Consider the following 14198-nt stretch of genomic DNA (forward strand, 5'->3'; position numbering starts at 1 on the left):
GCTCACTGCACTGCCAAGTAAAATTTCAACCGAATCCCATGACGATCGCCTCAAATCCAGCAAAGATCATCTGCGATGTCCTGAATATTCCGCTGAAGTGCGCACGCGGGCGTTGCTCTTTCCCTATTCCTGGGCTCTGGTTGTGTTCTTATAGTCGCCTGTCAATCGTAAGTCCTGCAGATTGAATTCGGGGGAAAGAATGTACTCGTTCTCTTGACTGGCCTGCATACGATCGTTTTTTTCCTATATATTTTTTTCTTTACAGCGACTCTAACGCCATGGCTCCTTGGGCACATCTAGCTCTAGTCTCTCTTTTGACCCCACTTCTCCTGGCCTCCCCAGTGCCAGATGAATCTGAATCTACAACGCAACTGCAAGCAAGAGCAAAGGATGGCTATGAATCACCTCCATACTATCCCACTCCTCCTGGAGGATGGATCCCCGACTGGAGTGAGGCCTATTCCAAGGCGCATCGTCTAGTCAGCAACATGACACTGGCCGAGAAAGTCAACCTGACTACAGGGACGGGCTTCTTCATGGGCCCTTGTGTAGGACAGACCGGAAGCGTGCCTCGCATGGGTATTCCCAACCTGTGCCTCCAGGACAGCCCCCTGGGAGTTCGCAATTCGGACCACAACACTGCATTCCCGCCTGGTATCACAGTCGGCGCGACCTTCAACAAGGACCTCATGTATGAGCGAGGCGTTGCGCTTGGCGAAGAGGCTCGCGGTAAGGGAGTGAATGTGCTTCTTGGTCCATCTGTGGGGCCACTTGGACGCAAGCCTCGCGCTGGACGTAACTGGGAAGGCTTTGGTTCTGATCCCGTTCTGCAGGCCTTCGGAGGTGCTCAGACTGTCAAGGGTATGCAAAGCACTGGCGCTATCGCAGCCATCAAGCACTATGTTGGTAATGAGCAGGAGATGTACCGCATGAGCAGCGTGATTACTAAAGGATATTCGTCTAATATCGATGATCGTACCTTACATGAATTGTACCTCTGGCCCTTTGCTGAGGGTGTTCGTGCGGGTGTGGGGTCTTTGATGACAGCATACTCCGATGTGAGTTTCCTCATTTTTGCATGTCATGTTTGTTACTGACAGTTTCAAGGTCAATAGCTCTGCTTGCTCGCAGAATAGCCAACTGCTTAATGGAATTCTTAAGGATGAGCTTGGCTTCCAAGGCTTTGTGATGACTGATTGGCTAGGCCATTACTCTGGTGTTGGATCTGCTCTCGCTGGACTGGATATGTCTATGCCTGGTGATGGGGCGGTTCCATTGCTCGGAGATTCATACTGGGGTGCAGAGCTGTCACGCTCGGTCCTCAATGGAAGTGTACCTGTGGACCGTCTCAATGATATGGTACGTGATATTTCATGAATCGCTTTATTCACAATTGACCAGTAACTTAGGTCACACGCATTGTTGCTACGTGGTATAAATATGGACAGGATAAGGACTATCCCTTGCCAAACTTCTCGACCAACACCCAGGACAAAGAGGGTTCACTTTACCCTGGAGCGTTGTTTTCTCCATCTGGAGTCGTTAACCAGTTTGTCGATGTGACGAGCAATCACAATATCACCGCCAGAGCTGTCGCACGCGAGGCAATCACGTTGCTGAAAAATGAGATGGGCATCCTCCCTCTACGCCGCAATGATTCAATCAAAGTATTTGGCACAGATGCAGGTGAAAACCCAGATGGTCTCAACTCATGCAACGATCAAGGATGCGACAAAGGTGTCTTGACCATGGGCTGGGGCAGTGGCACTTCCAGATTGCCCTATCTTATTACGCCTCAAGAGGCCATCTCCAACATCACTAGCAATGTCGAGTTCCACATCAAAGACAAGCTCCCTTCAGATGTTACCGCAGATGCCGACGATGTTGCTCTTGTTTTCATTAACGCCGATTCAGGCGAAAACTATATCACCGTCGAAGGGAACCCGGGTGATAGGACCAAAGCGGGACTCAATGCTTGGCATAATGGCGATGATCTCGTCAAAGCAGCGGCAGAGAAGTTTACCAGTGTAGTTGTAATTATCCACACTGTGGGCCCCATTCTTATGGAAGAGTGGATCGAGCTCGAATCCGTGAAGGCAGTGGTCGTGGCACATCTGCCAGGCCAGGAGGCTGGCTATTCCCTTACCGATGTCCTCTTTGGCGACTATAGTCCAAGCGGCCACATGCCATATACTATTCCTCGCAGTGAAGATGACTATCCGGCCAGTGTGGATCTAATCAACCAGCCATTCGGCCAGATTCAAGATACATACACCGAGGGGTTGTACATCGACTACCGCCACTTCTTGAAAGCCGATATCACCCCTCGGTATCCATTTGGCCACGGTCTCTCCTACACCACATTCGAATTCTCCCAGCCTTCCCTGTCAACCGAAGGTCCCCTCGACACAGCATACCCGCCTGCAAGGTCCAAAAAATTGCCAAACCCAACCTACAATACCAGCATTCCCGCTGCGTCGGAAGTCGCCTGGTCTTCTACCAGCTTCAGTCGCATCTGGCGCTACCTCTACCCTTATTTACACAAACCGGAATTGATCACTACAAAGAAAAAGTATTCATATCCCGATGGCTACAGCACCGAGCCTCACGCAGTTCCCCGGGCTGGGGGCGGCGAGGGTGGAAATCCCGCCCTCTTCGAGACTGTACTTTCGCTCAAACTCGAGGTCACGAATACGGGCAAGCGTACCGGCAAGGCCGTTGCTCAGCTATATGTCGAATTGCCCTCGAGTTTGGGACTGGACACGCCGCGCCTGCAGCTCCGTCAGTTTGAGAAGACCAAGGAGCTTGCGCCTGGTCAGAGTGAGACCATCACGCTACATGTCACTAGAAAAGATGTCAGTGTTTGGGATGTTGTAGTGCAGGATTGGAAGGCCCCTGTCAATGGTCAGGGCATTAAGCTCTGGGTTGGAAATAGCGTTGCTGACCTTCCCGTACTTTGTGTGGTCGGAGGCAAGTGTTCGACTCAGTAATGGATGGTTGATACTTTGCGAGAGGTTTCTTTTGTTGATTTTGCTTATGCTGAACTGACTTGTCTGTTTTCTTTTTATTCAACTTTCAATATTCTGTCACAAGTCGGATATAGTTATGCAAATAATATTGATTCTTCTCCTTGCCAGGCCATGTTGATTGGACATGAGGGTTTAATAGCATTAAAAGGAAATCGTCGCACTTTGTGATCCGATCATGAAGATGCAGTATGCAGAATGTACTATGTCGATACGGAGGAATCGTGTTCGTCTAATCTCGAGAATATCTGGGAACAGCTTCAGGAATTCTTTTCTACTTCGACTAGAATGGGGTACCTACTGTCTGGAAGACCTTGTAATCAAAGTCTACTGGCCTCATCTAACGCGTTGTATACATACGCATCTAGACAACTGGAGGGTGCATGAGACATGATACAATCAAAATCAACCAGTTTACCGCACCAGTATTACGATTATCTCTAGGACAGCTAGTTGAAAACGTAGTTCAGAAAGAACCATGTGTGATTGGACTAGCTAGAAAAAGGAGAGGACGGGAGCAAAAGAGAGAGAGAGAGAGAGAGAGAGAGATGGGAAGAGAAGGATCTATCTGCTGGATGGGACTGAGGCATGAATGCCTCAACATCACCCTCGTAGGACCCAACTCCTCCATCTCATATCCTCCCAAGCCATTCTTGCTAGCACAGTAAAGCTCCCCATGAAATGTATGATCAACAACCCTTTAAACGCCCTAGCATGGGCATCCATGTTTAGCAGCCCCATAAAGGTCTCAAATTGGTCTTTGGTCAATGCCTTCTCCTTTGTTGCAGCTGTTGTCCTGGGCAGAATTCGCTCTACCATTGCCTTTTGGCACTGACGGCGAGCTCCGTAATGTATTTGTAGAAATGATCTTCCGTCATATCACCGGCATTGAACGCTCCAGTCCTTTCCCGGATGAACATCACTTTCTCGACTTCATCTTCGATGTTGCGCATCAGTCTCGCAATCGCAAATGCCGGGGGCGGGGCGACGCCGAACCTTTTCAGCACATTGAATTGTTTTCTGTAAGCAGTGATATATTCATAAGCTGTCGTGTAGTTCTCACGAGTGATGTCGTCGAATTTGTTAAGCTCGTGGTACACATTCGCAAGCGTGTTGAAGCGTTCGGCTTCGTCGAGGATAACTTTGTAGACCTCATCTGCTTCACGGGGAATTCTGGGACGCGAGAAGATCTCGAGCTTTAGATCTTCGTTGACTTGATTGAAGAGCCAGCTGCCGACGATGCGGGACCAGTAACGCCAACGTCCATAGTCAGCATCGAATTCACTGGGTCGGGGTAGCGTACTATCGATTACGGGTTCAATGCACAGAGTGCCGAGGGAAAATTCGACTTCTCCACGCCAGATATCAAAGCTCGTTGTCGATCTGTTCAGTTCAGTGATTTTCTGAATCTTTGTTGCAGTTATCCCCGGGAGAAAAGAGCCTTGAGTAACGGGGATCTGGCCATCAACTTGGTCCAATCCATCTTGATTGTCGTTGGATCCGGAGACGGGCTGAGCATCATGCATATCAGCCCTCTGCGTATTATTTTCCTGGAAATCAGTCTCCTTGGTATCGGGTACCGAGCTAAGATTGTCACGGGCTGGACCAGCCATGGTCACGTCTTCGATCAGCCACAATGGGGTGAAAGTGTGCTGTTTCGACCTGTCGACCACTTCGCGTGCCTTGCGGGGTTCAATAGTCGGGGCGATAGATCGAGAGGGAAACGGCGAAGTGCTAGCGGTCCTAAGCTAGCAAAGAAGACCCCCAACCTCTAGAAAGGCGAGATCGATGAATAGTTTCGGGTGAAACTAGGGTATTGCTCTAGCCTGAAAGAAGAGGACCAGGGGGAGTGAGGGGGGAGTGAGGGGAGAGTGAGGGGGGAGTGAGAGAGGGAAGAGGGAGGCAGTTCTACCTAAGATGGGTGATGTCGTGAGGCATCAACAGTAACCCCGGGACTTGATGGGTCATTGGAAGTTTGAATCGTGCAGCCTACAAGGTTGTATCGACTTGTTGGACGTCGGACCTTGACATCGTGCTTCCCCGGTGTGAAAACTCGCTTTCGCAATGAGGGTCATGTTGGGGTCCGTCTGCATAGTCCACGAGACTAATACTGAGATTCCTATCATTAATAATAGCATCTAGATCATGGTAAAAGCCACAAAGAGGCAGTTTAGTATAGGGATGGAAGAAAGTCAACGGATTCAAGAAGTATCAGTGCCACAATAGTCAAGTTTGGGAGTCAATCTCGTGCTATCTAGATGAGAGACAAGGACGTTGAGATCCCCTGGCCGTACAGAGCGCTTAGAGTGAGTATTCGAGCTGTCTCAGGCAGAATATTTTGCGAATGGCTATTTCCATGCCTTTGATTGCCTCTTGCACAGTCTTCAGAGACACTTGCCAAATCCAATCGAGATAAAATGCTTCCCGTTGAAATATTCTCTCCGTTGCTAGGTGAAAGTCAACTTCCCGGAACAACGAGAGTGTTGTGCTCAAGAGCTGATTTATAGATCTCTTGTTCGATCTCTCGGGCTGACCTGTCCCTCACACTCGAATGTTGCCTCTAGTCGATCGATATCCAAGCTTAAGAAGAATATTGATTCAGTTTCAATGGTCATCCAGGGCTAGTCACAAACTGGTCATCGAGTAGGCGATTTACGAAAGGCCTGGCCGTCGGAGGGCTCGAACTCACGACCTGACGTGGCAAATACTACCCGAATGAATGGAACATTGTGTTGCGCCCTAGGGGTATTCTTTCTGTGAAGGATGCAGCAATTTCACAAATCCGACATGTTCCCGTGTATCATCAGAACATTGACGGATTCGAGGATGGGGACTTTAGAGGTCTGTTCAAGGCTTCGGAGAGAGAGCAAGCATTGCGGTAATTTGTAGACATGGAATACAATACCCATCTGGCAAAAGTCCTTCGGAATGAATAGATTCCAAACCTCATCACACGAATGAAAAACCTTGGAAGTAAATTATAAAATCTATGTGCTATGAACAGCAGTCACAACAGGCGTCTTCTCAACATTCAATCCCGTCTTAGTCTCCACATGCTCCGTGTTCAACTTTGTCTTGGGGATAAAAGCCGAAAAGAAGACACCAACAGCCGACATGCAAGTATACAAGATCCACATATTCCTCAAACTCCAAGCAAACGCCTCCCTGACCGCCAGCAGCTGCGCCGGATCCGTAATGAATTTAATCGACTCGATACTCGCAGCAGCGGAATCCCCAGACATCTGAGCCGCCATGCTAGCCGACATGCCGGAAGCCAACAAGCTGGACTGCTTCTGGCCCATGCTGTTCTGGAAGACAACACCACCGATGACGATGGAGGACGCGGTTGCCATGTTGCGGATGAACCCGATGGTGGCGGTGGCTGTGGCAGTGTCCTCCTGGGAGACCATGGCCTGGATGGCGATGATGGGGGTTTGGAAGAGGAATCCGGCGCCGAGACCGGTGAGAATTTGGTAGCCGACGATTTTGCCGACGGAGGAGCCCACGCCGAGGTCGATGTACAGTCCGTTTCCGATGGTCATGAGGATCAGGCCGATCCAGATGAGTTCGAGATAGCGGCCTGTGCGGTGGATGATTGCACCCGTGAACATGCCGGAGAATGCTTCCATGACGACTAGGGGGAGGATGAGCACACCGGACCCCATTGGGGATGAGCCATGCACGGATTGCAGGTAGAGCGGGATGTAGTATTCCCCAGCGATGAAGACCTAATATTATTGTAAGCGTGTTTGAAATGACGAGAGAAAATCGAGGTACGAACAAAACCATGTGCAAATGCAACCAACAAGGTGGCAATGTTAGAGAACCGAGCGAAGATATCCATGGGCATCAAGGGATACTTGGCCAATTTTTTCTCGCTGTAGACGAACAACAAGGAGCACAGAGCTCCAAAGACAATCAGGCAAATAACTTGCGGTGATTTCCAGGCAAACGTCTCGCCACCAAAGTCCAATCCCAATAGTAGCATGAGCGTCAGTCCCAGAACAGAGATACTGCCAAACCAGTCAATGGCCTTGACTCCATCCATGATCTTCGTCTGGGGATTATGCACATCCAAGAAGAAGAAAAGCAACACAAATGTCACCCCAGAAATGGGCAGATTGATCCAGTACGTCCATCTCCAAGTGACATACTGACTGAACGCGCCGCCAAGCAACGGACCAACACCACCAGCAAAAGCCCACATGACTTCCATCAGGCCAAGATACAAACTGCGGTGTCTGTAACAGTCAGTTCAAAGCCCTCGTGTACAGTTCATCGAAGCCATCTTACCTAACACTGAATAAATCCGAAATGATAATCGTCACCAGCTGAAGCAACCCACCACCAGCGACACCCTGCAGCGCACGACCCGCAATCAACATCTCCATACTAGTCGCAGCCGCACACACAATCGAACTGAGGAAAAACCACCCAACGGCCAAAAGCAAGATCGGCTTGCGGCCCCAGATATCAGAAAGCTTGGCCCAGATGCATGCGCTAGCGGCGGAACTCAAAAGATACGCTCCGCCGATCCACGTGTAGCCTGATGAGGAGTGGAAGTAAGCGGCGATTGTAGGAATCGCCGTGGCCATGATCGTTTGATCTAGAGCCGCAATAAACATCGATAACTAGTGGGGATTAGCGGTGCAATATTCACTTTTTCGTGGGCGTCATACTGAAAGCGCTACCATGATTGCGGTAACCTGGAGTTTGCTTCGCCCGGTGGGCTGTTGGACTTCTTCGATGTCCATTTCGGTAGATGCAGCCATTGCTGGCAGAGTTGGGCTTTTGAAGATTCAGTTCCAAGATCTGAAAATCTTTTTTTTCGGACCCCGTATTTCTGGTGGGGCACTGGGGCTCGTTCGGAAGCGTTTTGCGGGCCTCCGAGGGGAAGAGGCTACAGGTTCTATACAAGATGCGAGTTGCACTCAAGTACATTGGAACGGTGTTTGAAGGTCGACTATTTTCATGATAGCCGTAGCAATTCAATTCCTGCAAAGATCCTCAAAGGAACGCGCCGCGCACCCGATGCGCCAAATCAAAAGACGAAAAAACAGAACAAAATCAAGCCTCCGAATGAAAAATAAAAACCATAAGCTTAACCTTAAGCTTCAATCCGAACCCTCATAATCAATCCACTCTTCTACCAACCGTAACCCCAAAGTTGACCAACGCCCTAGCCGACTCACAATGAGCCTCAAACTCACCAACCAACCCATCAACAATCTCTCGTGCCTGTTGCTCATTCTCGGCCTCCCCAGTAGCAACCATAGAAGCAGGTACCAGCGCACGCATCACACCAGCAACCCATTTCTGCGCAGTCACCCGCATATGGTCCTTCCCAACAGTAGTGTAGGTCTCACGGACCACATCAGCGAAGCCACCCGCAGAAATCTCTTCGTACACGCGCTGTGGGGCGAACGGCCATAGGCCGAGCCTGAGCATGGCTTCGATCACGGATTGGCGGAGATCGTTGATTGCCGCTGGCTCCGGGACGGCGTCGGTGCAGAAGGCTGTGTGGTCGACTTCTTCCCATTGGATCCAGCCATTTGGTTCTGTTTTGTTTGTTTAGTAAACGGCCAAGACGCAACGGATAATTCCTTGTCAGAATTGAAAGGAAGGATGTACGTACTCAACAAAGCGCGTGCATTGACAAGTACAGTGGTGTAATCGGCTTGTTTCAGGCCTGCTGTCAAAAGGCGGATGTGGACGAGGTCGTACCGGCCATGGTGCTCCGGTGGGAATGAGTGCAGCGCATTGTGGACGCTCAATTGGATGGGCTTTTGGCCGAGTCGGGGGATCTCGTGGCCGGGTGGGTATTGGTCCGAGGAGATGTCGAAGCCATGGAGGTATGCTGATTTGTTTGGTAGGAGTTCGGCGACATCCTCGAGCCAGACCCTAGGGTGGATTAGCTTTCTTGTAACTATATGTATGAATGACAGATTTGCAGGCTTTTCTGTATTATCTTTTTCCCAAAAGAATCACATACCCAGTGCCAGTACCCAGATCAGCGACAGCTGTCAGATCTTTTGTGATAGACGGATGAATGAGACTGGACAATTCGACGAGAAAGCGATGTTGGTTGTTGAGGCTGTTTAGTTCCCACGGGTTAGCGGGTCCATCTGCAAGGGGTTTCCACGTGGGGGCAGATCAGGTGCAACACGTCAATTGAACAAAAGCATCTGAACTTCAAAGAACACAATGCTTGAGTGCAGTAGACATTGGGGACTTGTGTGGTCAGGATGGAAACGACCTGACAATCAAGAAGCAGCAAAAGCACCAAAAGTATATAAAGCATAAACACATACCGGGTAGTCTCCGCCTCATCTCGACCGAGCAGGTAGACATTATCAGAGATACTCCCCATGTTGACCAGGGTCTTCAGTCTTGCAGAGAGTCTGAAGAGGAGTTTCTGACAGGGGAGCGGAAGGAAAGCCATCTCGGAAGGTATCGACGGTTTTTCAAACTACTCCGTAAAAGAAAGGATGACAAGTGAAAGCACAATGGAGGCCGATATCAAAGAAATGAACCATATCAGCCTCTCTTTTATCTTGACAGCTTGGTATTTTTGATCTTTCACTTAATATTCCTTTTGCAAAATATCCCAAACCCTCGCAATCCCCAGGCCAGCGCACAAAGAAACGAACCATCGATCTCCACGCTAAGATTAACCCTAAACGCAGACGACTATCTGGGCCAACAGACGTATCCGAGACTCTATTTGATATCCGAAAGCCTCAAGTGTACCAAGACACCGGGTCTCTACGTAAGTCTCCTCCTCAAACAAAGACAGCACGATGCAATGAACTCCTTATCCGGTCTAGAGCTGGGTTTGTCCCAGGATATCAACAAGGATCAAGCCTACAAGCAGCCCTTGCCTTGCTTATTGTCTTCGGATATATTTTCCTGGGTACGATGTGGTCTATACGTGAGTTCTTGGGTCAAATCTGAAAGCAAGTCCGGGATAGGGGTAATCAGAACTGGGAATGCACGTATCTCATCCAAACATGACGTGCATAGAATAGAGCGCTTCGCATCCTACGCCGATAGCCGCTCAGCGGCTACACTGGACGATCGTTATGCGGGGGGCGAGTTGATCTGGGACGACACGAGGGGTGGAGTACACAGGGGGAGGCGGATCAACGGTGAGGCAAAAGTCCGGTTGGCCGTACAGGCTTAGATCCTAATTAGGAAGGAGTCATCTCCAATGGGCTTGGCAGATTGTTGATCGGATATTTCTGGCATATATTCGCGATACCTGCTAGTTAAGATATACAGACTGCCAATCAGGAGTTAAAAGGGGGTACGAATGAAGATCCGTCGTTCAAGAAAGCCACAGAAGCCTGGAAAGAAACAGATCAAATGCTATTCTAGAGCGTTGTAATTTTACATAAAGATGCAACCCCAAAAAAATACGACCCAAAGCCAATGCTCCACACCTCACTTAGGACTTGTCTACCAAATGAGCAAACACATACCGGAAGATCTCCCGGCTCTTATACAAATTTTCCACCCTCATTCGCTCGTTGTCCAAGTGGGCGTTGTCGCTTGCCTGTCCGCAAGGCAAATTAGCAGCGGGGGCCGAGAACTCCTTTTCTAGGAACCTAATGGTCGGAATAGATCCACCCTCACGGATGAACATTGGTTTCACCTTGACACTCTCGGATGCGACAGCCAGCTCAGGTGTCGTGTCGAGTGCTCTCGCAGGATCTGACTTGGCCCGGATTGGCAACACGACCGGTTCCTCGGACGATGTTGGTATTTGCGTGAGAGTGGAAGAAGTTGGCACTGTGGCGGCTGGCTGCGTTGACCGTTCGCGGGCGGCTTGTTTGCCTGCCGAGGAAGTAGTAGTGGATGTGATCACCCGCTCAACGTGCGAGGCGAGGCTGTCTGAGGAGTCTTTACGGCGCAGGTCAGGAATGGGGCCCCCATTGAGCTTAGGCTTGACCGCTGGGCGGCCGTTTGTAGGTTGCGGGATGGGCGGATATTGGTGTTTCGGCTCCCCTTGGACCGGGGTCCATGCTGCCGTGATTGCCTCTGACAGCGTGGCGAAGATTTCGTTATCTGGATCTCCGAGCCAGGCGTCTGATTTGCCGGTGATTTCGACTGTCAGGTCATTTTGCGAGTCCAAAAGCGCAAACTGCTCCTGTGCGTAGGCGGTGAGATCAGCAGCGACCTCATCGGCCTGTTGATCAGGTACAATACGGATTGACAGGCTTGCTTTGGCTCGTCGTGCGATCGTCGTGGCGCTCTTGGTTCCGGGGACTTCGACTGAGTGGACAGTCAGGGCGGGTTCACGCCAGCGATGCATGAGCGATTTGATCAGGGCCTGACTATCGGGGATTTCGGGATGCTGCAGAAGCAACACATCGGCGATAGCCTCGAATCGCTTTTGCTCGGCATCTGTGAGAGGGCTAACAGCATCGTGGAATCCAGGCAGGTTGATTTTGCCTTTGCGTCCCACAATTGTGGACAGAAGCATCGCGATATCCTTCACAGGTTCGTCTAGTAATGTACTTCCATCAATACCACTGTGGAGATCAGGATAGTCACTTGTAACGACCAAGTTGGCGTGGACGACACCGCGCAGTCCGTAAGTCAAGCATGGGTGGTAGTCGTCAAGCCAGTAACTGTTGGCTAACAAGACCCAATCGACGGGTCCGATCTGGGCCTTGTGCTCGCGCACAGTTTGATGGAAACCTTGAGATCCAGACTCTTCCTCGCCCTCAATGAGGAAGACAACGTTGCATCGCAGAGTCTTTGTTCGAGCAAGATCAGCTGCAGCATACAGTGATGCCAGAATAGGCCCCTTGTTATCAGACACACCACGACCGTACAGGAATCCATTGATCGAGGTAAGCTGATAAGGATCTGTCCTCCACTTGGGTCGGGTCATCTCGGCACCGACGACATCATAGTGGCCGTAGAAGAGAATGGTCTTGTCCACTTTTTCAGGTGAGGTCGCGTTGAATCTGGCAAAGACGATAGGATTGGTATCTTGCCCGGTGGTCAATAGCTTCGTCTTGGCCCCAAGGTATTTACAGTGCCGACGAAGGAAAGCAGCTCCCTGATTACATTCGCCAGCGAATTTGGGGCTTGCTGAGATTGTCTTAAACGAGACAAATTTGGCAAGGCTGTTAACCATTTCGTCTGAATAAATATTAACGAAGATTCAGTTGCTAATTGGTTATATGAGATGAGACATACCATTGCTGATTGGAGGCAGTTCCTCTTGGGTCATGAAGAATTCAGTCAGATCCCAGATTCCTACTGAGTTATCGTTTCCACCAGTGGCATAGATTTGACGATCCTTGAACCGGCCGGCTGCCGAGGCGAGCATGGTACCCTCATGAGCCACCCAGCCACCAACTTCTTCGAATCTGGAGTTGAATTTCTACTAGAGGTCAGCTGGGGTCAATTCAACAATGCGACAAATCGAGATGATATCGTACCTTGACTATTCCAGTCGAGTCACCACAAATAGCGATACCCTGGATTACGTGCACAGCCCACAAATCCCCAGTATGTCTAATGACCCGCTTGACTAGCTGCTGGGAATCCAGATTCCAGATATTCAAGGCGCCACCGGCCAAGCCGCAGTAAAGCAAAGACCCTTCAACAGCAACAGTCAAGACAGGGTCTGCGTTCTGCAGCTTGGCAATCTGAGAGGGGGCCGCTCCAGGCTGTTGACCCAGCCGCCACAGTTTCACCACACCATCACCTGCACCAGTCAAAAGGGCCTCCTCGGAAGGAGCAGACTCAATCAGACCCTTGACTAGGAGCATGGAATAGACATAGCCATGGTGCGCAAAGAGCTTATGGTGATCCCGCTTAAAACTCAGCACGCGACCACCGGAAGAGACGCCACCATCCGATGAACCGGGAGCGCGAGTGCCATCCGGTCCCCGAGAATCAAAGAAACGATGCGTCCTCTTCAACGGGTGGGCTGATGAGGGGGCTTGGTTCAAGGTTGACCCCTCCTCGGAAAGATCACACCACTGTCCCGTATTAGAAGACCACTAGATAGCGGGGCGAATAAGGGCCAAATACCTGGATACTTGTGTTCTGCGCACCGCAGTAAATCGTCTGATTATCGGATGAATATACTACTGTGAAGATATCGCCCACATCGTGGTGCGAATAGATCGAGTAGAGACGTTCAAATGTCCGTGCGCACCACACCTGCCCGAGTCATTAATTCCGGTGCGTGACCTTGTTGATTTGCATCACTCACGTTGACTACAGAGTCGCCGCCGCTTGAAAATAGTAAATCCCCATCTTCGGAGAGATAAAGGCCTAGCACACTCTCTTTATGGGCGTGGACGGAAGCCACAAGATCATAAGTTTCCAGCGACCACGCCTGGGGAAAACGGTCAGCCTCGGACAATAAGTAAATGACACCGGAATTTGCGCCTCCAGCGTCCCATCCAAGCTTCTAGAAGCTGCCACTTACAACAATGTCTCCTCCTTGCAGCCCAGCAAACACGCAGTGTTCATCGACGGCCAGAGCGAGAACGGAGCGGCTGGCAAGTACGCGGTGGCCGATGCCGCAGTCACTGGGATGGCTGGCATCAACCTGAGTCATTCCAGAATCAGGACCCCAGGCTTTCTGATCCTCGATCTCCGAGGTGCTTTCGGAGTCCACTAAATCCATTAGAACGGTGCAGAGGTGAAGTGTTGATGTTCTCGGATCTCCGCTTTTCAAATTCAACCAAACAAATCACTGGGTTTTGTCTCCATTACACTGAGGTTTAACACAGAAGATGCAGAGGAAGATGAATCATAGGCGGTGCGGACCAACAAAATAAAAACCCATTCAACAAACACCGCATATTGCACCATCGAGCAAATATTCGACTCACCATCCCTGGCATCCCTTTGCTTCCCACAACAACTCGATCTATACCAAAAATTAGCTCTTCAGGCTTTCACGCGGTTCGACGCTTTAATTATGCCACGGTCGCATTTTCGCATTTCATTCATTTGGCATACATAAAGTATTCCATTCACCGGAGTCACTATCGTACCTGGGCTCCCACAATAGCCGTGCTAAAGGGGTACTGGGGCGACGGCCGGCATTGTCCATCATTTACAGAGATCCACGTTGGTGAAGCTAAAGTATCAATTCAGGTTCCAATATGGGGGGGAAAAAAAGAGTAGACACAAGAC

General features: G+C 50.2%; 4 protein-coding genes across 4 annotated transcripts; 1 reads left to right on the top strand and 3 right to left on the bottom strand.

The window, feature by feature from the left end:
* Positions 1 to 278: 278 nt before the first annotated feature.
* On the top strand, positions 279 to 2990 carry N7457_008234 (beta-glucosidase; the record flags this gene model as incomplete). Its single annotated transcript, XM_057179277.1, has 3 exons — positions 279 to 1058; positions 1108 to 1359; positions 1410 to 2990. The coding sequence occupies 3 exons, from the start codon at positions 279 to 281 to the stop codon at positions 2988 to 2990; spliced, it is 2613 nt and encodes an 870-aa protein (XP_057027663.1).
* Positions 2991 to 3838: 848 nt separating this feature from the next.
* Positions 3839 to 4639, bottom strand: N7457_008235 (uncharacterized protein; the record flags this gene model as incomplete). The annotated part of the gene is made up of 1 exon (XM_057179278.1): positions 3839 to 4639. The coding sequence occupies one exon, from the start codon at positions 4637 to 4639 to the stop codon at positions 3839 to 3841; it is 801 nt and encodes a 266-aa protein (XP_057027664.1).
* A 1374-nt stretch (positions 4640 to 6013) lies between these two features.
* N7457_008236 (putative LaeA-like methyltransferase) lies at positions 6014 to 9396 on the bottom strand (the record flags this gene model as incomplete). Its single annotated transcript, XM_057179279.1, has 8 exons — positions 6014 to 6754; positions 6808 to 7267; positions 7320 to 7657; positions 7706 to 7800; positions 8219 to 8584; positions 8662 to 8927; positions 9019 to 9120; positions 9338 to 9396. The coding sequence occupies 8 exons, from the start codon at positions 9394 to 9396 to the stop codon at positions 6014 to 6016; spliced, it is 2427 nt and encodes an 808-aa protein (XP_057027665.1).
* A 1077-nt stretch (positions 9397 to 10473) lies between these two features.
* Positions 10474 to 13683, bottom strand: N7457_008237 (glutamine amidotransferase subunit DUG2; the record flags this gene model as incomplete). Its single annotated transcript, XM_057179280.1, has 6 exons — positions 10474 to 12179; positions 12237 to 12423; positions 12482 to 13027; positions 13080 to 13211; positions 13264 to 13389; positions 13483 to 13683. The coding sequence occupies 6 exons, from the start codon at positions 13681 to 13683 to the stop codon at positions 10474 to 10476; spliced, it is 2898 nt and encodes a 965-aa protein (XP_057027666.1).
* Positions 13684 to 14198: the final 515 nt, after the last annotated feature.

Source organism: Penicillium paradoxum, assembly GCF_028828445.1.
Source record: "Penicillium paradoxum strain IBT 22861 chromosome Unknown utg000007l_segment0_segment0, whole genome shotgun sequence".
Classification (NCBI taxonomy): domain Eukaryota; kingdom Fungi; phylum Ascomycota; class Eurotiomycetes; order Eurotiales; family Aspergillaceae; genus Penicillium; species Penicillium paradoxum.